The 23055-nt window shown below is 53.0% G+C and overlaps 1 protein-coding gene across 2 annotated transcripts; it reads left to right on the top strand.

Annotated features, from left to right (window-relative positions):
• Positions 1-12182: 12182 nt before the first annotated feature.
• Positions 12183-22510, top strand: Natd1 (N-acetyltransferase domain containing 1). 2 transcript variants are annotated; one of them, XM_046456750.2, is made up of 4 exons: positions 12183-12444; positions 18500-18618; positions 19361-19425; positions 22355-22510. In XM_046456750.2, exons 1-4 carry the CDS (start codon positions 12339-12341, stop codon positions 22443-22445), a joined length of 381 nt encoding a protein of 126 aa, XP_046312706.1. In that variant the 5' UTR covers positions 12183-12338; the 3' UTR covers positions 22446-22510. The 2 variants fall into 2 exon arrangements, with proteins under 2 accessions (XP_046312706.1, XP_046312707.1); XM_046456751.1 differs by lacking the exon at positions 22355-22510 and having other exon boundaries at positions 19361-20956.
• Positions 22511-23055: the final 545 nt, after the last annotated feature.

Raw genomic sequence — 23055 nt, 5'->3', positions numbered from 1 at the left:
AGGGCTTCTTCATGAGTGTGACTGTCGTAAGATCACCCAGTGACACTTCTCACAGCCTTTTCTGATGCAGTATGAAATGGTCACCCAATATCATTTCTGACTGACCCCGTGGGTCAAAGCAGCCCACCCAGATTTTAAAGGATGGAGACACAGACCTCTGCCTCCCACTGAAGGAATGTCAGACTTTACAGCCATTTTTTTTTTCAAACCTCCATTACTCCTTCTGGAATTGTATCCTAGACAGTGACCATTCACAGGGCCACCCACTGCACTTCTCAGTTTGTCAGCATATGTCGCCTTAGTGCAAGGGCCCTGGCAGGGGGCTTCCCTCTCCAACTGGGAATACCTGGAGTAAGTCAACATGGGACACTGGTGGGCATGGAGTGTGCAGACAGAACCTGAGAGCCAGAGGCTATAGTGGCTGGGCAGGCAGGAAAGGGATGGAGGCTGAGGGAGGAGGCCCGGCGATAAGTAAGCTTGGAGCCTCCCCCAGATGGAGGCCGGGGAAGCCTGCAAATCAAAAGATAAAAGCAGGCCCGAGCAGTAGGTGTGGGAAGAGAAGATAGTGAGCCTGCAAGGAGTCAGGGACTTGATAACCTCTCCTCATCTTTCTGGTTCAGCCTGGGAAGCCTCTGGTGTCTCAACTAGAATTCCCTGTCCCTCCTCTGAGCTTCCCATAAACCCTCATCACACTGTATGGGAACCCACAGACCCAGGCCGGATGCATCTTTGGGTTCCCAGCCCAAGCAAGAGAAAGGACCCCCCCCTGAGCCCAGGCCTTCCAATGGGTTCAAGGACAGGGACCCAAGCCAGTCGGCCTCAGGAGGCTGCCAAGAGCCTGTGGGACTGAGTTCTCCCTCCGGTTTACTCCCCCTGGCCTGTTATGGATTTAACTGGGCTCAGTTTCCTCAACTGTAAAATGGGTGTTTTAATCAGACTTGCTTTAAAGGGTTAGGGTCGGGGTTAGCATGTTCCTGGCACAAAGTCAGAACTCAGGGAGGCCTGGCTGCTAAATCCAACCCTTCCTGAGGCCCAAGCAGAGGCATGAAGAGTGTCCTCACTGGATCCGAGTGGACTCCGTGGACTAGGGTTTTGGCTAAACACATGGATTCCCCTAAAGGAGCCGTTCCTTTAGAGGTGTCCAGCCTGACCCAAAGCGGGGCCAGGTGGGAGAGCACACCTAGATGTAGACAAGGAGGGGGCAGTGAGCCTCACCTCTGAATCACTTAGATTACTCAGGACGTTTTTGGGCAACAACATCAGAGGTTTTTTTTTTCTTTTTTTTTCTTTTTTCACTGCCCTATACACCTTTGTTCACTTAACATTCTCTTGTATGTCCTTCCTGGACACATGGTGGCACACGCCTGTCATTGCAATGACTTGGGAGGCTGAGGTAGGAGGATCACCAGATCGAGGCCAGACTGGGCAACTTAGCAAGACCCTGTCTCAAAATAAAAATAAAAATAAAAAGGGCTCAGGATATAGCTCAGTGGTAGAGCACCCCAGTGCGCCACACACACACACACACGATTCTCTTTTCTCCTCTATATCCTTCCATTTCAGCACAAGAACAGCTCTCTTGTCCTGTTTTGCAACTGCATAATACACCCCTGCTTGACTCTCCCTGGGTGGAGTGAGCCAGGGCCCGGCTGGCAGGCATTTGGGTCTCTCTAATATTTTTCCATGAGCACAAATGTCCTTGTGCAAACAGCATTTCCCACACAGGATGCACCTCTGAGGGAGACAGTTCTAGAAGGGTCTGGTTTGCATGCAGGGAGCCTTAACCTAGACAGACTCCTAACATAGCCAGATCTCCCTTTATACACCAGGACCCCAGCAGGGTCTGAGAAATTTTGAATGAATAAGGGTGACGCTTGCATAGACAGGGTGAGGTACCATCAGCCCTGCCAGGGATTATGGGAGCCAAAATGAGCTTCCAGGGGTGGGAGGGGGAAGGAACATCATGGGTGAGGGTGGGGGATCCCAAGGGCTGTGATGTTGACCAAGGATGCCCAGACGCCATCCTGGGGCCTCCCCAGAACTGTGGCCTTACAGATGGGGGCAGGTCCATGAAGAGACAGAAGCAGAAGATTCCATCCGGCCCCGCAGTCAATGTCCCCTCAAGGCTGGGGGACAGTGCCTGCATTCCTGTCCTGCTCTCTGCTGACTTACCGAGTGACTCCATTCGTCTCTTTCAGCCTTAATTTTGCCATCTATAAAATAGGAGAGGGACTCAGTGACAAGCACTCCTCTCTGCAAGATCACTCATGAAGAACCCGGCGCTTGGGACCTGCCGGCGCTCAGGAGTCACTGTGTGATGGGGCCCGATGGCCGTGTGCTGAATGAGAGTGATGACATTCAGTGTGAAGAACATGTGTCCAGATTCCCAAGGCCACCCTTCTGGGATGTGGGACTTGGGGCTTCTGCATTTTGCCTCAATGCTCATAGGGCAAATGAGAGTCAGAACTCTAGATCAGGGTACGAGGCTGTGGCACCAATGTGGGGGCATCTCTGCATGCCTCCAGCATGCTGGGGCTGCGGATGGGAGCCAGGAGATGGGAAGGCAGTGGTTTTTGTCCCTCAGGGAGGGCAGGAAGGGCAAGGCCAATCTCTGAGGCCTTTCCTCCCCCTCCCACGCATAGCCTCCTGCCAAACAGCCTAGGCCATCTGGCAGGTTTTGATAAATGAATATTATAAACAACAAACAACCCCAGAAAGCATGACCGGGGATCCCTGAGGAGGGGAGGGGGACCTCAGTGGATTCCAGGGCACTGAGGAGGTTCCATTGGCAGGTGGCCCTGGCAGTTTTGGTGGGAGGCACATCCTCCTCGCCACATGACACTGTGGAGTAATAAAATCGTAATAATGATGATGATAGGAGCCACCACTTCACTGGGTGTGCACGATGGGATTTAATGCTTAAAATAACCCGGAGAGAAAACTCCGGCAAAACACCTCTCAGATAAAAGCCCAGCGCCGAGGATATGGGAAGAACTCCTGCAACTCAACAGTAAGAAAACCAACAACCGAATTAAAAAAAAAAAAAAATGCACAGAGTATCTGAACAGACTCCTCCCCAGAGAAGCTCTGGATTGCAAATAAGATGCTTGAAAGCACTGGGAGTCGGGGCAATGCAAATAGAACCATCAGGAGATTCCACCACGCACCTGTTTAGAATGGCAAAAAAATTAAAATGACTAGCAATCGGGGCTGGGGTGGTGGCTCAGCGGTAGAGCGCTCGCCTCGCACGTGAGAGACCCTGGGTTCGAGCCTCAGCACCACATAAAAATAAAATAAAGATATTGTGTCCATGTATAACTAAAAAATATATATATATTAAAAAAAATAACTGGCAATCGCAGGGATTGGTGAGAGGGTGCAGAAACTGTAATTCTCACCCATTGTTGTGGGTAATTCTCACCCATTGTTGGGGGTGGTCATGAAGTTCGGTGAACTCTGACTTTACAACTGAGCTGTTCCACTGCCAAGAGAAATAACCATGTTCATAATCACACACACGCATGTACCTGCATGAAAATGTTAATAGAAACTTCAAAGGAAAAAAAAAATGGGAAAGAATCTAAATGTCCATGAACTTGGCCATGGATGAGCAAACTGTCGTCTATCCCGATCTCCGTGGGACATCACTAAGTGACACAAAAGGAACGGACGAGGAGCACACACGTGACCATACGGATGAGGCTCAAATGCATGCTCCCCGATTAAAAGAAACCAGATGAAAGGTTCTATTCAATCGGATTCCCTTTCCAGGACATTCCAGAAAAGGCACAAGGGTAGTGACCTGGGAGTCGGAGCAATGCAAATAGAACCATCAGGAGATTCCACTATGCACCTGTTTAGAATGGCAAAAAAAAATCAAAATGACTAGCAATCAGGGCTGGGGTGATAAGGGGCTGGGGGTTGTGGGGTGGGGATCAACTGTTAAGGATCACAAGGGGAATCAGGAGTAATGTTCTACGTGATGGTGGGGATGATTATACAACTGTATACATTTGTGAAAAGGCATCCCACTGTGCACTTCAGGGGTGGATTTCATTGGATACAATTGTAACTCACTTAAGCCGGAGGAGGAGGGAGCCAGTTCAATGAAGGAAAAAAAATCCCTGAGCAGAAAGGGTATTTATTTTCACGTTACAGATAGGGAAACTGAGGCTCAGGGAGGTGACAGAAGAGCCCTTGTTTGCTGTATGCCTGCAGGTTGCCTGAGTTTCCCATTCTGTGATGGATGGTGATGAACAAGACCCAGGCTTTCCCCGTCAATGGGGCAGACAGACCCACCTCCGGGTCACAGACAGGAGCCATTTCTAGTGTCTAGTACCCTTGTATATATATATTTTTTTTTCAGTTCCATGATCTTTTATTTTTTTTTCCTTCTCCCTTATCCCCCCAATTTTTATTATGAAAAATCTCAAACGCACAGGAAGTCAAAGGCATAATCCCCGACCCCTGTTCACCTGCAATCGGTGTCAACTATTGCTGTCACTAGGCGTCACCTGGTAGTGTGCTGGTACACACGGGCTCCCCATCCCCATCCCCACCCCCTGCAGCTAAGTATTGTTTTCTGGATCCTTTGAGAATGTCTGGCATCATCCCAGAACAAGGACATTCTCCTACACAACCAGCATGTGATTATCTCACCCAAAAAATAAACAACCCCCCCTCAAAAAAACCTGTAATCCCACAAATATCTAACACAGGGGCCACATTGCAGCTACCCCCATTGTCCTCAAAGCATCTTTTTTTTTAATTTAAGATACATCTTTTTTAAAGGAGAGAGGGGGGGGGAGAGAGAGAGAGAGAGAGAGAGAGAGAGAGAGAGAGAGCGAGAGAGAAACTTTTTTGTAGATGGACACAACCCAATGCCTTTATTTTTATGTGGTGCTGAGAATCGAACCCGGGTCGTGCCCGTGCTAGGCGAGCGCTCTACCGCTGGCTGAGCCACAATCCCAGCCCCTCAAAGCATCTTTTACAGCTGGATTTTTTTGTTTGTTTGTTTGTTTCAAACCAGGAGGTAACCAAGATTCACATGTTACATTTGGTTTTTATCTTTTTCGGTGGAGGACAGTTTTTAATTTTGAAAAAAAAAAAAAATCTACGTTTCTAGACAAAAAGCCAGAATCTTGCAATTACTATGTACCCAGCCTTCACTTAGACCCACTGATTAACAGTCAGCCAGATCCTTCCACTGTCTCTCCCCCATTCTGTATCTCTGAATCTTATCTTTCTTTCTCTCTGTCTCTCCCAACCATTTACTCCATCAGCAGACACACATGATTGTGTTTTTCAATCAGTTGACATTTAAACATCAGGCGTCTCACACTATATTTCGATTTCATTTGATTTCGGGATCCTGTTGTCAACAGAGAAGACCTGGAACAGGTCTCCCTCATGGACCAGTGGCTGGAGGGAGCAGTCGCCCTTGGACGCCTCTTAGGCACGCTCCACACCGGTCCTCTTGTCCGACACCCAACCTGTCAATCAGTCTGCCTGGGCCCTGCACCCATGGAATTTGAGAGCCCTAATCTGTCCCTAATGACCTTTAGATGCCTCCCAGGTCTCCTCAGGAGGAAGCCACCTCTATCCTTGGGGAGGCACCTGGGGATCAGGCCCATGCTGGAGGCTAGGGGATACTACACCAATTTGAAGCTGTTTATCCTCAGGTCCAGATGTCAGGTTCTGGACTCAGCCTCGCTGGGGCTGGAATCCCAACTCCATAAGCTACAGAGAGACCTTTGGAAAGCTAAGTGACCTAAGTGACCTAAAGACCCAAGAGCAGGGAACTGGTGAGATAGTTAATTCACCCCCAAACTTAAAGAAGCAAGAGCCTATACAAAGATGCTACACTTAGAAGTGATCAAAGAGCTATCAGCTATGTCATGGACAATGGTTGTCTCACCAATGGTTGATGCCTCAGGCGTGGAAATCACTGAGCTGTAGAAAAGAATGGGGCCACCCTCAAAGCACCGGCTCGTCAGACCTCCAAGAAGCTCTGATGAGTGACAGACACAACTTTTAGGTTATATGCAGAATTTTGGGTTAAATGGGGAAAGAATATATATATTTGTATTTACTTGTAGTTATGTGTTGGAAAGTTCTGAAAGAATTCAAAAGAAACAGGTACCAATGCTTGCCTGTGTGTGGTTGGGGAGACCTGGGCAGATGGCAGACAGGGAAAGGAGGGAGACTGTTCCTTGGTCCCTATATCGACAGTCGGCCCTCCATATCCACAGGTTCCATGCCTTGTGTTCAACTATGAATCAAAACCATTCAGGGGCCAGGAGTATAGCTCAGAGGTAGAGCCCCCTGCTTCCTGCTCAGCATTCACAAGGTCCTGGATTCAATCCCCAGCAATAATAGTCATAATAATAATAATATTAATAATAATAATAATAATAAAATTTTAAAAACACTACATCTGTACTGAGCATACACAGACATTTTTCTTGTCATGACTCCCTAAATAATACAGCATAACTATTTACATTTACTATTGCATTAGGCACAATATCTAGAAACAATTCAAAGTACATCCAAGGATGTGTACAGGCTGTATGCAAATACTACGTCATTTTATATGAAAGACTTGAGCCTTCATGCATTATGGTATCTTCAGAAGATCCTGGAACAAATCCCCCTCAGATACAAAGGGGGATATGAAATGGGAATAAACTGCTATGTTAGTCAGCTTTCTGCCACTATAACCAAATACCTGAGACCGTCCACTTGTAAACATAAAGGTTTATTTCTGGCTCACAGTTTTGGGGGTTCCAATCCATGATAATTTGGGGGCTATAGGGAGACAGAACCTCAGGGCAGGTACTGTGTGACAGAGCAAAACCAATCACATCCTGGTCAAGAAGCAAAAAAACAAAGAGAGCAGGGCAGGGGTTAGGGTCCCATAATCCCCTTCCAGGGTGTGCCCCCAGTGACCTACGACCTTCCACTAAGCTCCACCTCTTAAAGTTCCACCACCTTCTAGTGACTCCAAACTGGGAACCAAGTCTTTAGCACAGCGGCCTTTGGGGAACATTTAACGTACAAACTGTAGCAATTATCTCATCCAAATTAAATTTTAAAATATTCTTAAGAATAATTATATATTAGTAGTTGTAGGTGGACACCATGCCTTTATTTTATTTATTTTTATGTGGTGCTAAGGATCGAACCCAGGGCCTGGCACGTGCTAGGCAAGCGCTCTACCACTGAGCTACACCCTCAGCCCCAAGAATAATTCTATTATAACTTGATAACACTTTTGTTGGAAAATAAAAACATCCTGTTTGGGTGTAAAGATCTCCATATGAGTAGGGGCTTTGTCTTATTGTCAGCCCTGCATTCCCAGAATCCAGAACACACAATAGTTGCTCAATAAACATTGAATGAGTGACTGAATTAATGAATAACTTCAAGACTGGCTGTCTGGATACAGGGGGAAAACATCAACAGTGCAGACCTGAAAGGTGGGTTTAGGAGGGCCGGGCATGGTGGGGGATGGTGCATGCCTGTAATCCCAGCTACTTGGGAGGTTGAGGAGGAGGATCCCAAGTTTAAAGCCAGACCGAACCACTTATTTCAAAATAAAATAAAAAGGGATGTGGCTCAGTGGCAGAGCACTTGCCTAACATGCTTAGAGCCTTGGGTTCAATCCCTAGTACCATTAAAAAAAAATGTTAGAAGGGACTTTTATTTTCTTAATATATTCCTATTTTCCTGAGCATTTTAAATGAGCATCTCTCATGCTTCTAATGAGGAAAGAAAAGACAGTAAAGGCATTAAAAGGAACAGAGCATGGGTGTCGCAGTTTGGGAGGGGGAAGGGGGAGGAACTCACTGAGAAGAATGCCAGGCTGGTGACCAGGGCAGGCCACCCACCCACCACCCCACCCACACTCAGCCCAGGTCTGGCTGAGCCAATAGATCTTCCTGGTGGGCAGCTCAGGAAGCAGCTAGGGCTGCAGGAACCTTGTGGGAGGAAGAGGAGGCCCAGAGAGGGCCTGAGACTAGCCTGAGATCACACAGCAGGCCCAGGACAGATGAGCCAGGGCAGGGCTCAGCCTCCAACACCAGGATACCTGGACACCAGAAAAAGTTACTTCTGTTCCCAGCTCTGCTCACAGATAGGAAACTTGGGGCCCCAGGGGGAGAGAGAGCTAGAGGCTTTGGAGGCCAGGGAAGCTGGCCTTAGGATCCTAAGGTCAAGTTCCCTCAGAAACTCCAGAGACCTCCCACTCCCGGGGGCTGATCTGACTCTGACCCAAGACTAGCACCCCCCCACACACACACACACACACAGTGTCACTATGAGATCAGAAAATACATGGCTGTAGGCATTGGCCACAGCCTCCTCTTCCTCCCCTCCAGATCCATTCCCATGTGGGGTCCTCAAGATAGAGGCTGTCATACATTCTCCTGGAATCCTATACAGCCATGGAAAAGGACAGTGCTGCTCTGCAGGACACCCAAGTCACAAGGCTTGCTCCAGTGCAGGGTGAAGGAAGCCAGCCCTGGGGACCCAGGTCGCACATCCTTGCCCGAGACACTCTCGAAAAAAGCCAAAGAATAAAGACAGAAAAACAGGTCGGGTGGGGTGGGGGAGGGGTTGAAAGGAGCACAAGGGCCCGGGGAGATGAGCTGTTGTGTAACTGGGTCGTGGGGGAGGCTCAGTGGCCAGATGTGTTTGACAAAAATTTGCAGAACAACAGGCTAAAAGGGAGGCATTTTTTAATATATGTAAACACTCCTTTGATTTATGGGGTTTTTGTTTGTTTTGTTCCTGGATCGAACCCAGGAGCGCTCTACCACTGAGCTCCAAACTCACTCCTTTGGATTTTTTGAGGCAGCATCTTGTTAAGTTGCTGAGGCTGGCCTTGAACTTGCAAACTTGTCATCCTCCTGCCTCAGCCTCCCAAGTTCCTGGGATTACAGGCATGTGACACTACACCGGGCTGCTCCTTTAAACTAAGATCCACCCCCCCCCCAAACCCTCCAATGGCTCCCTCCCATCTCAGAGTCAAAGCCAAAGGCTCCTCATTCTGCTCCCCTTCACCTCTTAGGCTCATCCCCACCCACTGCCCCCCGCCATTCTAGATTCCTTGTGTTCTTTAAATATACCCCAGGGTCTTTGCACTGGCTGCACTCTGTATCCGGACTGCTCTTCCCCCCAATATCACCAGACTCACTCCTTTACCTTCCTCAAGTCTTTCATCAAAAGAGCCCATCTGAGCTGAGCTCTGTCCTAGCCACACTGTCTGAAACCATGACCTCCCCGAGGAGCATACGCATCCACCTTCCAGCTCAAACTCCTTTCAAGGCACTTCTAACTAAGAGACTCTATATTTATTTTCTTCTTTTTTTCTCTCTCTCTATACTAGAACATTAACCGTATGAAGGAAAGGGGTTTTGTCTGTTTTATTTACTCTCATGTCCCCTTAGAACAGTGCCTGACATACAATAGGTGTTCAATAGTTGCTAAATTAATTAGAAATTGAGTGAATAAATAATACCTCATATATATATATATATGATCTGGTCCGTGCATGGCCCCAGCAGGCCCCAGTCCCACAGCGGCTTTCACACACATTCATTCAACAACCCCACCAAACATTAATTGCTCATTTTTTTATTCTTTTACTTTTCCTTATTTGAGGAAGGATTTTGGGGGGGTGGGGTTTAAAGACTCCAACAAGCGAAGAGACATTTACAAGCAGGAGCCAAAAAACAAGGAAGAGGGTGTAGTGCAGTCCCTAGGCCTTGGCAGGGATTTATCAGACAGAAATCTCCCAAGCCCAGGCTGAGGGTGGGGAGGACAGACACAGACACTGTGTAAATAAATGTGATGGCAAAGATGAGGGCTTCTGGGAGGAGATGATGTTTGGGCAACAGCACATGCAAAGGCTTAGAGACAGGGAAGCCGCCTGCTCATGAAATTTCAAGGAGCATGTTCTGGCCTCTCCAGCCATTTCAGTTCTTTGGAGGCAGGGAAGTCACCTGAGACACACAAGGTCTTATCTCCCTTGCTCAGGATGGAAGCCAGCCCTGACTCAGTCGAGGTCAAGGCCCTCTCTGACCCCAGAATCCCTTTGCATCTCCTGGTAAGTAATGATTCATCTTATTTTGTTTCCAAACTCCCTGATACTCCATAACACGCTTGTAAAACAAAAACAAATTGTCTGGCGGGGCTCAGTGGCACACACCTATAATCCCAAGTGCACCATCTTCGGGGAAAGGAAGGAGGATCTCGAGTTCAAAGCCAGCCTCAGCAAAATCGAGGCACTAAGCAACTCAGTGAGACCCTGTCTCTCAATAAAATACAAAATAGGGCTGGGGATGGGGCTCAGTGGTTGAGTGCCCCTGAGTTCAATCCCTGGTACCCCCTCCAAAAAAAATTTTTTTAAAGTATCTAACAATAAAAAGAATGACAATAATTCCAAAGGTAAAAAATTTATGGGCAGAAGCGTTCACAAAAATTGCTATCCAAATAGCCAAGGTGTATATGAAAAGAGCTCGAGTGTACCTGGTTGTAGGGCTCCTGCCTGGCATGCCGGGAGACCTTGGATTCAATCACTAATACAGAAAAGAAAGAAAGGGGCGGGGCACAATCAGTCACCAGGCAATTAAAGCCCCAGCAAGAATGCATTTCATGCTCATCAGAATGACTCAAATTAAAAAGACCCAACAAAACTCTCAGAATTGTTGGTAAGAAGCTAAAATGGTTCGACCACTTTTGGAAAAAAAAAAAAAAAAGTCTGGCAGTTTCTCACAAAACGACACCTACAGCCACTATAACATCCAAAAATCCATTGCAGGTGGCTACTACCCAAGGGGAATGCTCAGTTTGCAGATCCTAAAAGATGCCCCAAGAATGTTCACACCATGTTTATTTATGATAGTCTCAAAACACAACTCAAATGCCCTTCAACATGTGAACAGATAAATAAAGCGTCATGTGCGCACAATGGAGTACTTAGTTATAACAAAGATACAAGCCACAGCATGGACACATCTCAGATAAAGGTTGAGCAAAAGTACATGTTGTCTGATTCTGTTTAAAGGGTGTTCTAGAAAAAAGCTCTTCCGTCATTAATGCTAAAAGTCAGGGACTGTGGTTACCGCCCAGGTTGGGCACTGATTGGAAAGGGGACCCTAGGGAACCCTTTGGATGGTGGGCACCTGGGTGTGAATGGTCAAGTTGATGCGTTAATTAACAAAACAATAAAAGCAATCTGCAGTCGTGTGATTTCAAGTGGGCAGACACAGCCAAACTTCAGACACTAACGAGGAAAAGTCTGGGGTCCGAGGGGAGAGGGGACGACTGGTTAAGTCCCCTTTCCAATAAGCAGTCTGGGGGGAGCCCAAGGGTCCTGGGTCTTCAAGAAAAGTTCCCGCCTCTTTCTAGAACTCCGTGCCCCCCCCCCAGTCCCCACCCAATCTGTGGAGTGGAACCAGGGATTCCCAGCAATCTGTAGCCCTCTTTCACAGAGGTGGCATTTCGCCCCTACCCTTTGGGACTAATCCCACTCCAGCATCCCACAGCTGCTCACAGATGGATGGGCACCACCTGAGCCCCCTCCAGCATCCTGTGAATCGGGGATGCATTTCGCTGCTCCGGGCCTCGATTTGCGCACCTGTACAATGGAGCCAGGCATACCTATTTCTCGGGCTCGTGGTGAGAATTCTACCTGAGCACAGGGGACTCCTTACAGCGTGCTTCCTGCGTGAACAGGGCTGTGCACAAGCCGTGCACACAACAAGTGCTTAATAAACGATGCTGGTTGTGGTGACTGATTAGAATATTCCTACAGGTTGTTATAACATCTTTGAGAAGGGTCCATGGGCGGGATGGAATCCTAGAGACGTCCGTAGAACCCAACCGGAGGGAAGAGCAGACGTCCGTAGAACCCAACCGGAGGGAAGAGCAGCTCAGCCGGCCGCAGGAGGAGAGCGCGTTGTTTTGTTTGGGGCTGCGAAAGTGGAACGCCGCCCGTGGGGGGCGCGCGGCCACTTTAAGAGTCGAATGGAATGTATCAAAACAAAAAGGCCGCGCGCCCATTGGCTGCGCGCCGCACGTGACCTCACAGCTGATTTCCTGGCCGCCTCCGGGGCCCTCCCCCGCCCCCCGCTCCTCCTCCTTTTTTTTTTTTTTTTTTTTTTTTTGTTGCTGCCGCCGCGGCCGCCGCCGAGTGTCAGTTTCAGCGCCGCCGCCTGCGGTCTCTCTCTCTCTCTCCGCCGGGTTTCCCCCCACCCCCCGGCCGCCCCGCGCCCGCAGCCGCCCTGCTCCTGTGCCCGGACCCCCCGACCCGCGCGGCCCGGCCCGCGCCCATGGCGCACTCGGCGGCCGCGGTACCGCTGGGCGCGCTGGAGCAGGGCTGCCCCATCCGCGTGGAGCACGACCGCCGGCGCCGCCAGTTCACCGTGCGCCTCAACGGTAACGGCGCCCCCGCCCTTTGTCTGCGCCAGCGGCCGGGGAGCGGGTCCCCGGGGGCGGGAGGGACGGCGCGCAGGGCGGGCGGGCGCGGGGCCGAGGGGGCGCGCGGGGCCGAGGGGGCGCGCGGGGCCGGGCTGCCCCGGGGGGAGGGGGGGCGCTGTGCGGAGCCCGCGGGAGCGCGTCGTCCGAGCCACCAGGGGACTCCACCTGCGCCGCCCGGCTGCCTGCCTTCCGGTGTCGGGGACCCGCGAGGGCCGCGGTCGTCGGGGACCTGCCCCCTTCCCCGGGCGGCTCAGGGGCTGGTCGCTGCCCCGGGAACTCGAGCTTTTTTTCCCTACACTAGAATCTGCCCCCTGGAGAGTCCTCCTGCCACCTGGGGCTGACGGGGAAGGGCTCTCTCTCTCTGCCCTCGCAGGGAGTGTGATATGGGTTTGTATGGGGAGGGTGACAATGAGGTGACTCTGGGACAGTGGCCACTCGGCCTGTCTCTTCTGAGTGCTTCGGGGAGTAGCGCACACTTCACTGGACGTGAAGGACGGAGCCGCGCATTGGGCTCCTAAAAATGTGGATGGAGCATTAATTTTTAAAAAATATTTATTTTTTTAGTTTTAGGTGGACACAATATTTTTATTTATTTATTATTATTGTTGTTATTATTATTTTAATATTTATTTTTTAGTTTTCGGCGGACACAACATCTTTGTTTGTATGTGGTGCTGAGGGTCGAACCCGGGCCCCAAGCATGCCAGGCGAGCGCGCTACCGCTTGAGCCACATCCCCAGGCCCTTATTTTTTATTATTTTTTAATATTTATTTTTTAGGTGTAGATGGGCACAACACAATGCCTTTATTTATTTATTTATTTATTTATTTATTTATTTATTTTTTAATGTGGTGCTGAGGATCCAACCCGCTTGAGCCACAATCCCAGCCCCCTGAGCATTATTATTATTATTTTTAATCAGAAAACAAGGTCAAGTCCTTAGTTCCTGTAGAGAGAGATTTTTACCAGCCCACATCCCCTTCCCCCCTAGAAGTTGGAAATAGAGGTTATGAAGTTGAGGACCCTGAACATCCTATCCCCCTGAACTCTCCACATTCCATCCCCAGCTCAGCCCTCCCTGGATACTGTCCAAGCCTCTTAGAGGCCACTGTGCCCATTTCCAAGAGGGAAAGATGGAGGCCCAGAGGTGGTCAGCCTCTGAGTTGAGGTAGCAGCGGAACAGCATTCTTCTTGGCTCCGGCCACTGGGCACTCATGGCTGTCGCAGGAACTGGGACTTCTGTTTGGGCATCCTGAGCATGGAGCTAGGCCCTACCACTTCCATGGCCTTCTGATGCAACTGTCACAATGTCTCTTAAGATGTGTGATGACACACCACCCCACATTACAGATAAGTAAATTGAGTTCAGAGCTGCAGGAAGTGTCTTGCTCAGCGTCACTTGAGGCCAGAGGCGAAAGCTCAAATCTGGACCCTGCTGACCCTGTCACACAGTCTTCCCTCATAGGAGCAAGTCTTTCTGCTGTGGTTCTGGCTGCGGCCCAATTGGCAGTGACATTCAGTGTTCCGGCCACTTTTGTGGGAAGAGCCTTGTGGCTTTTCAGATCCTCTCTTTTGAGGTTTTTCTGATTTCCAGGGGGGTTCTGGTTCCCCTGGTTGGCTCAGGAGGCCCAGGAGACTTGCAGAGAGAAAGAAAAAGGAATGTTTGAGTTTTTATTTTTTTTCCCCCAAAAATGGCAAAGGACAACCCTACTGGGGGCTGGCTGTCATCCAACCATATTCTTACACTTGTCCCCTTCTGGAACTTACTGCCCTGTGGCTAACTATAGGTGTGGCTAGGGATCCTCCCAGTCCAATTCAGAGGCAGAGGGAAGCTGGCAGCTCCTTTTAAGTCCCCAATATAGGCACAGCACAGCCCAGGGCTGGCCTCAGGGTGTCCAGGTGGCCTGGAGCTGGGTATATTTGAGGGCTGATGTGTGTCCAGCTTGGCCTGCCTGAGCTGGAGGGGCACAGACTCAGAGGGTCTCCTAGTGCCTATACGGAAGCCTGAGGCTGGTGCCCCTGTGCCCATTAACAGATGTGGGCACTGAGTCTGAGCTGTCAAGCGGTCGGGGGCTGGCAGTGCAGGACCATGTTGGGACTGTCATTTCCCTGGCCTCCAGAGAAGGCTTATTCCTCAGGGTCTCCCTGTGGCAGAGCTGGGCTGTTTATCTTCCTGTGAGCTCTGGTTCTGACTATCATTTACAGATGATACTGAGGCCCAGGCAGTGCAATGGCTGGCCAAAGTCTTGCATCCAAGGTGTGGAGGAGCTCGTATTTGTTCCCCAACTCTTTATTGAGCACCTATTGTGTGCCAGCACTCTTCAAGGTGCTAGGGACTCATGGAGCTGATAGCGTCGAGGGGGAACGTGGCTGATAGATAAATTGTGAAGTCTCCTAGATAAGTAGGACTCTGGGGAGAAGGGGCGCAGGAAAGATTGGCGGGTGTGTAGGAGTGAGGCTGCTGTTTCAAAATCAGGTGTCCAGGAAGGTCTCCTCCCAAGAAACGGAGAAAGAAACTGAGCGGCCCCAGCAAAGAATGTTCCAAGTCAAGGGAACGTCACGTCCAAAGGCCCTGTGCTGCCCGGTGCGCGTTCAGAGCAGCAGGGCAGAGTGGAGGGGCCGGTAGGTAGGAAGAGGGGCTGAGATCATGGTGAGCAGATGGCGCAAGGCCTCGGGAGTGTGAATTTATATGAATTTGGCTTTGACTCTGAGGCAGGTGGATACTCTAGGGACTCCGTGAGTGTCCACCTTTCCCTCTCCCTCCCTCCGCCAGGGCTGAGTGTCCATCTTTCTGCAAGGAGCAGGATCACCCAGGATCCCAGAATCCTGGAATTTTTCCACATTCTCCCCACCGCCCATTTGCAGATAGGAAGCCTGAGGCCCCCCAAGAGGCTTTGAGGCCTCTGGCCTCCCCCAGCACCCTGCAAGGTTGAGAATACAGTGCCTGGCCCCATGGGGGACCGTTTCCCGCCCCAATCACCAAGACCCCCTCCCCCCAGCACCCCTGGTCCACTGTGGCCTTTGTGTCTCCCTGTGACTACCTTCCCTGACGACTTGCTGGGCCCTTTGATGCTGCACAGGGCACTGGGGTAAAGAGCCACAGGAAGGTCCCCATTGGCATGGGGGCTTTTACTTCCTTTATTTGGCTGGTTAGTCAGTTGGTAGCTCCCACAGGCCCGGCCAGCACTCTACCTCTGAGCCACGCCCAAGCCCTGACCTTTAACTTTTGGGAACCAGCTACAGATTCATGATCTGGATCTGATTCTCAGTCCTCCTAGGAAGGAGGTGGGTGGTATAGATTTGTCCCTGCTTCATTCAGGTTCAGCCACTCTGGCCTCCTTGCCGTTCCTCGAATATCCTACCCCAGGACCTTTGCACATGCTGTCCTCACTACCCAACCTGTTCATACTCTAGATCTCCCCTCATTCCTTCTAGTCCTTGCACAAGAAAAACTTCCCCTGTACACTCTCTTTACAATGGCGCTCCCCCTCCCCCAAATCCCTGCCCCTTCTCTGCTATAATGTCCTATAATAGCACACAGATACCCATCACTTGAGAATCCTGAGTCATTTGTAATAATTATTGTTTATTACCTGTCTCCTCTACTGAAACAGAGCCTCCACGCGGGAGGATTTTGTTAGTTTTGTTCACTGCTCAGCACCCCATACTCTGCCTGAACAGAGTAGGCCCTCAGTGAATTTGGAGTAATTAATTAAATAGGGTAGGTGGGCAGCTCCCTCAGGGATCAGGTCAGTCCCAAATAGCTTCTCATGGCTGCTTGCCTGTCCCAAGGGGGCGGAGTTAAGCCCAGCAGATGCAGCCCTGAGGACCAAGTCCTGTGGGGTACAGCTGGGGCAGAGGTGGCCTTGGAAGCTGCAGCTGGGCATTGGCCAGGGCGGTAGGCATAGCCCACAGATCAACGGTCAGGCCAGGAGGGGGCGCCAGTGCAGGGCACCTGGAGGTGTGGGGCAGAGGAAGGGCTGGGGGAGAGCATTCTGGACCAAGAACTGCTCAGGCAAAGGCTTAGCGGCAGGAAGCAGGGGCGGTGGGCATGCCTTGGTGGGGCAGGAGAATGAACTTGGCTTGGGACTCAGAGGCCTGGTCCCCGCATCACCTTGAACCTGCTGTGTGACCCCTGACTCTGCGACGCACTTTCCTCAGCTGCCCGAGGAACTTGGGAGCTGGCTGGGGAGCCTCCCTCCTGGAGTTGGGGAGACTCAAGGGATTTCAGGGGCCAGAAAGCCTGACAAATGGGGGTGGGATCCTGTTCTGGAGTCTGATTTGCTTTTAGGACCCTGGGTGGCTCATTTGATATCTTCTTCCCTTTGTGACAGCTAGCAGCACAGCAAGGCTGGCCACCCAAGCAGAATTTACTAATGTTAAGCCATGTAAAATGCAATTTTTTTTTCCTTTCAAGTGAGAAATACGTGAAATACGATTGGCTCTTAAAACACGGAGAAAGACAACTTGATGTTGACATGTTTTCCTTGGGAGCCAAGGAATGGTGTCTTCCAACCTCACACTGGCCGCGCCCTCTACCTGTCCTTCCTCCTCTCTTCCCTCAGCCATTTCCTGCTCATGTTCACACATCTCAGCTCAGGGAATTTTCCGGGGAGGGCTCCTCCTCCTGACTGCCCTCTGCATAATGGCCCTGACCCTCCCCGCACCCAGTGGATTTATCTCCTTCATGCACAAGAACTCCCTGACATTGGAAGGCTTGGGACAGCCTTGAGAGCACATGCATGTCACATGCCAGCAATGTGGGAGGCTCGGGCACGAGTACTGCGAGTTCAAGGCCAACCTGGGAAACTTAAGTAAAAGTAAAGAGGGCTGGGGACGAAACTCGGTGGTCAAGCAGCCCTGGGTTCAACTCCCATTACAAAAGAAGGGACCCACCAATGAATGGAGCAGCATAAGGAGCAGAGGTCTAGCCGCACTCAGATCCTGCAAGGGAAAACCTCAGGGCAGCTCCGGGGTCCCACCTCTTCTCCTCCTCCCCAGGCTGCCCCCAGTGTCACCCACCAGGACCAGAGCAGCTAACACTGGTCTCCCTGCTCCTGTCTCCCCAGTCTGTCTCCCCCCCCCCCCCCGTGAAGTTGAGAATCACCTCCTGTGCATCCTCTTCCTGACCCATCTCGTGATGGCTTAGGCTCTGCAGGACTGTCACCTCCCTGCCCTCCTCTCCTCCATCCTCCCGATCACCTGCTCCACCCTAGCCACATGGCCTCGCCGTCCCTCCTATCGGGCGTCAGAGCCATTGCACCTGCCTCCTCCTCCTCCTCCAGCACTCTGTCCCCCACCTAGCATTCCTCAGGGCTCTTTCCCACCCTGTGACACGTCATGCTGTGGGAGGCAGGTCTCTTGGTGTCTTGGCCTTTGCTTTATGCCCAGGATTGAAACCGTTCCCGGGGCTCCATAGACCACTCGATGGGAGGACGGAAGGGTGGCCATCTGTGTGAGTGGATAGTTGGATGGAAGGATAGATGGGTGAGTGGATGGAATGATGGTTAGGTGGACAGACAGACGACGTGTAGCTAAAAACTGGGACTGAGCCAGGTCCTGTGGCACACGCCTGTCATCCCAGCAGCTCAGGAGGCTGAGGCAGGAGGATCCCAAGTTCAAAGCCAGCCTCAGCAACGTAGCAAGGGCTAAAAAACTTAGCAAGACCTTGTCTCAAAAAGTAAAAAGGGCTGGGGATGTGGTTCAGGGGTTAAGCACCCTGGGTTCAATCCCTGATACTCAAAAAAAAAAAAAAAACCCTGTGATTGGAGGAATCACAGCAGAAGTTGCAGGTGGCCTGGGGAGCCCCTGTCCTGGTGGTCTTGGGAGAGCAAGAAGACCCACTGCCTCCAACCCTGTGAGGAAGCTGAGGCCCAACGGTTATTCAGAATTCAGTTCTAGTAACCTGGCTCCACGTGCCTGTCTCTCCATCCCAGCGTCCTCTCCTGGGTCCTGTAGGACTCTTGGCCAAAGCTGACCGAGCCTCAACCTGTTTGCATCTCCCATCCTCAGGGTGTCATGACCGGGCCGTCCTGCTCTATGAGTATGTGGGCAAACGGATTGTGGACCTGCAACACACCGAGGTACCGGATGCCTACCGCGGGCGTGGCATTGCCAAACACCTCGCCAAGGTAGGGTCATCCGCAGGTGGGGGGGCCCTGGGGACAGTTACCCTCCCGCTCAGTCAGGCTGCGGCCTGGCAATTGATTGCTGCGTGCTTTTTGGCCAGAGTATAGACCCACAGGTCTTCATTGCCAGCAGGTCACAGTGGGCAGTAGGGGTGTTGGGCAGTACTCTATACTCCCTGGCCCTCCTGAGGGAAGTGGCAGTCACTTGGGGCCCAGGCTCCCGATCGGCAGAATCCTGCTGCAGACACATCTCCAAGGTTACCACAGCCTAATTCTGTCCTAGGGCCCCAGACCTGGCACATAGTAGCTGCTCAGTAAGTTCTGGGGGGTGGGGGGGACAAATGGATGAACAGCCAGGTCAGTGGGCTCATGGCCCTTTCCCAATCCACTCCACAACTTTGTTCATCCTCAAAGCCCCTGAAACCTCAGGCTGCCTGGACTGTAGGTCTGAGCTTCATAAGGGCGATTGCTTCTGGAGCCGAGAATGGCCTTCAATTTCCCCGCAAGGCCTGCTCCCAGGCTTAGCTGGACCCTCTGTCGGCTCCCCCTCACCCACCACAGCCTCTGCTTCTTGGCTCAGGCTTGGGAAGGGGGTTATCCCGAGTCGCTAGGAAAGGGACCCCCTGTCGTGGGCCAAGTGGGAGGGTTGCTGTAGAACATGGGGGATGCAGAGGAGGTGGGTGACCACTACCTTCTCAGGCTGGGGGCTCTGACCACCCACTCTCTCCTCTGCCGCGGTCGCCAGGCTGCCCTGGACTTTGTGGTGGAGGAGGACCTGAAGGCCCATCTCACGTGCTGGTACATCCAGAAGTATGTCAAGGAGAACCCCCTGCCGCAGTACCTGGAGCGGCTGCAGCCGTAGCCCCGGCCGTGGGCAGGAGCGCCCCCTGCCGGCCCCTCCGCGCGGACTTGGCCCCAGCCCCGCGTGCTCTCAGGAACCTGCTCCCGCTGGGGACAGGCTCAGAGTTATTTTTGTAAGGACGCCCATCCGGGGCCCTGTGTCCAGGCTCCTGAAGATGGCTGGCCGAGGATGGGCGGTGATCCAGTGACCAGGGCAAAAGAGGGTCCCCACCGCCTTCAGTGGGCAGCGCGACAGGACCCGGGGCCAGCCCGGGGTGGGGGGGGGGGGGTCCTTGCTCTGTGATTCAGCAGGAGGCTGTCGTGGGACCCCTCCCATACCTGGTGCTGTGTCCTTTCTACGAAGGAGGAGGGCATTTCCCAGAGCTGAGAGGAGCAAGAAAGAACCTCGAGTGCCAACCTCGCAGAGCGGTGGCACCAAGCCTCTTCTGCCACCAGCACTCCCCCGTCCCTCCCCCCACGTCTCTTCTGCAGAACTTTGGTGCCCTGGTGCAGGGGGGTGGGGGGCAGAGCAAAGGGCACCCCCTCCCCTGGTGTGAGCGAGAAGGGTGTGGACGGAGCTCTGGCCCAGGGGCGGCTCTGCGCATGTGCACACCCTCGCACAGGAGCCCGGGGTGGGTGTGGGCAGGCTCAGGGAGAAGCAGTGGGTGCTTACCTTGCTTTCCTCGGTGCCTCGACTTCTGCTGGCCTCTTACCTGTCCAGGCACTCTCAAGAAGGCTCGCCTGGGAGCTGGAGCTGGAGGAAGGCATACTGACCCCCCAGCGCCCACCCCAACGGCCTCATCACCAAGAGAAAGGAGCACTTCCGCTGGCAGGTTTCTTTTACTGATGCCAAACACCAGAGCGTTAGTTCTCTTTGCGGGGCCAGCTGTGGCCAGGTCCATTCTGTTGGCCTTTGTAAGTCCCAGGCCCCCTACCCACACCAGCCTTCCTGGTGACAGCCTGGGAGGTGCGCCAAGCATGACTTGGGTCTGTGGGACACCCCCCCCCCTTTTAGGGGACCCTGTGTCTTCCCTTTGAGGGCTGGTTAGGGCTCGGGGTCCTGATTTCTTGTACCCTGTTCCCCACAAGGGTCAAGTCTCTTCCTGCTCCTCTATGGAGCCGAGGGTGACCCAGGAATCCAGTCCCTTTTGAGTGGAGGGGACAGTCATCAGTGAATCCTCGGATGTGACGTGCCCCTTCCTCTGGGGGGTGTCCGGGGCTCCGGTTCGTCCCCACTCCTCCCGTGCCTCTCTGCCTCCAATGCCGGGGCTCAGGGCGGGGTGGGTGTTGGGGTGCCTTGGTGACTCCTCCCCGTGGTGCTGGGCTGGCCGGTGGCCCTTTCTCCCATCACTGCCTCACGTCTCCCAGCCTTGGCACCAACATCCCCAGCTTTCCTCCCCCAGCCACGGCCAGCGCGGGGGCTCAGACAGCTTCCTGCCCGGCGGCAGCGACTTCAAGGCCCACACACACGAGGAAGGCTGGCAGCCTTCCTGGGGGGGCCCCCTCCGTTTAGCACCGCTGAGCCCCCACCACGGCGAGTCATGGGTGTGGGCCTTCGGTGGCATCTGTCCCAAGCATCCCCTGCCTCCCAGGCCTTCACCTTGGGCCGGGTGCAGAAGTTCCCGCTCTGGCCTCCAGGAGAGCCCAGGTGGCCCGTTCCTCACGTGCTCCTCAGCTCTGTTCCCAAAGGGCTTCCTTGAAGGGCCAGAAAAATACCCTGGGCCTCCCGAAAGAAATGGCTGGCAGGAGGGGCTCAGCTGTGCCGTGTCCCACACAGTGGTGACCCCCCGCTCCTGGGTCAAGATGCTAAATGAGCAAGTCCCAGCCCTCCGAGTAGACAGGCCGCACTGTCTCCCCTCCTGTCCAGGGGCCGCTGGACCAGGGCTTCCAGTCCCTCCCGCAGGACCCCGACCCCTCCCACACGTCCTCCCCACGTTTCCTCCGAGCTCGGTGAGCCAGTGCTGGGGCTGTGGACGACAGGATGGGGTGGCCCTGCACGCTGCAGCCTACCCACAGAGGTGGCCCTGCAGCGGCAACATGAGGGATGCCCCACGGGAGGTCCCCGAGGACTAGCACAGTCTCAAGGAGCAGGGGAGCCAGGAGGAAGCAGCCCCATCCCTGCCTGAACCTAAGGTCCCCACCCACCGCGTTCTGACAGCAGATGACTGGCCACGAGCCCGTGAGACACTCACTCAGTACTTGAATATGGAGGCCCTGGGCCCAGGAGGAGTGGCCGGGTCGTCCCCAGTGGGCCCGTCCCAAGTTCCTGCGGGGGGGGGGGGAGGGGGACCTGAGCATGCTCACCTCCTCCGGTTGCCTTAAAGCCCCAGACTCCACAGCAGGGGTGGTGACCGAGCTGTGCTGGGCCTGGCCCTGGTCGCCAGCTGAGCCTTGGAGCAGCAGCAATAGCTACATCCCCACCCTGACCTGGAGCCCCCGGCCCGCAGCCCAGTTCAGCTTCTGGTGCTACCCTCCTGCCCGGCCTCCCCGCCACACCCCTCTCTTGATCCACTTCGCTCCAGGAGCAAAGGGACATTTGCCCCCTCTCCACTGGGAGCTGTTCATCTGAAGCCTCGTGCTCTCCTCCTGCTGGGTCTGACCTGTGGGGGGGGGGGGGTTCCCTTTCTTTGTCCAGTCCACACAGGTGCCTTTCCTACCCAGGACCCACCCGCCCCAGCGGTGTCCGGCCAGCTAGACCCCATCCCCGGTCCTTCTCAGATTTCTGAACATAATGATGAGCATTTCAACAGAAGGGAGACCTCGGCTCCCCGGGAGCTGCTGCTGCGTGTGCTGTCCCCCGTGCAATCTAGTGTGTGCAGTGAGGACGTTGGAGCCCCCCCAGGGGCAGGAGGAATGGGAAAGGCAGGCTACGAAGGTGTTCTTTGTTCCTTGTCACTAGGGACCAACCTAACCATCAGCACCTGCCAGAGACTCTGAGACACCCGGACGTGGCTGAGATTCCCCTTGCAGGACAGTGGCTTTGGCATTAGGGTCCCCACCCTGGTATGGGCAGTGCCTCTCCCGTCCAGCAGGCCCGACCCACCCCACACAGTTCCACTTTACAGTCTAACTCGGACCCCAGCCTCTCACCTGCCTGGGAACAGGTTTCCCGGGACAGGGCTGGTGAGGTGACATCAGCCTCTTCTACAGGAACTGCGCTCAGTCCTACAGGAAGTTGGGGGGGGGGGGTCCATCCAAATGCCAACAGCCTAGGGATCATAATGAAGGCCATGTCCCATGCCATCCTGTTTCCCAGAGAGGTCGCCGTCTCCCGAATGGGAATTTTCCTAGTAGTTCCCAGTTGGAGAGTAAAATATCTAACTCCCCCCACCCAAAAAAGAGGAGAGGCACAGCGGTGGCTGAGCCTTTCACAGTCTCAATTTTCAACCATCCCAGGAGATGCCAGTAGTTGGGCCTGTTCAACAGATGAAGAAACTGAGGGTCATAGGGAGTCAGTAGCCTGCAGCCCACACAGAGGGACTAAGCCAAACCCATCCTCCCTGAATGATGGTGCCAAGCTTGTGATTTTATTTCTACTTCAGATGACAGATGGCCCCAGAAAGCAATAAACAGATAACATTTTCCACTTCCCTGCTCATT

Source organism: Marmota monax, unplaced genomic scaffold (assembly GCF_021218885.2).
Source record: "Marmota monax isolate L192 unplaced genomic scaffold, Marmota_monax_Labrador192_F-V1.1 WCK01_AAM20220418_F8-fsc00291, whole genome shotgun sequence".
Lineage (NCBI taxonomy): Eukaryota > Metazoa > Chordata > Mammalia > Rodentia > Sciuridae > Marmota > Marmota monax.
Note: the sequence above shows the minus strand (reverse complement) of the source record. Positions and strands in the feature narration are given on the sequence as shown.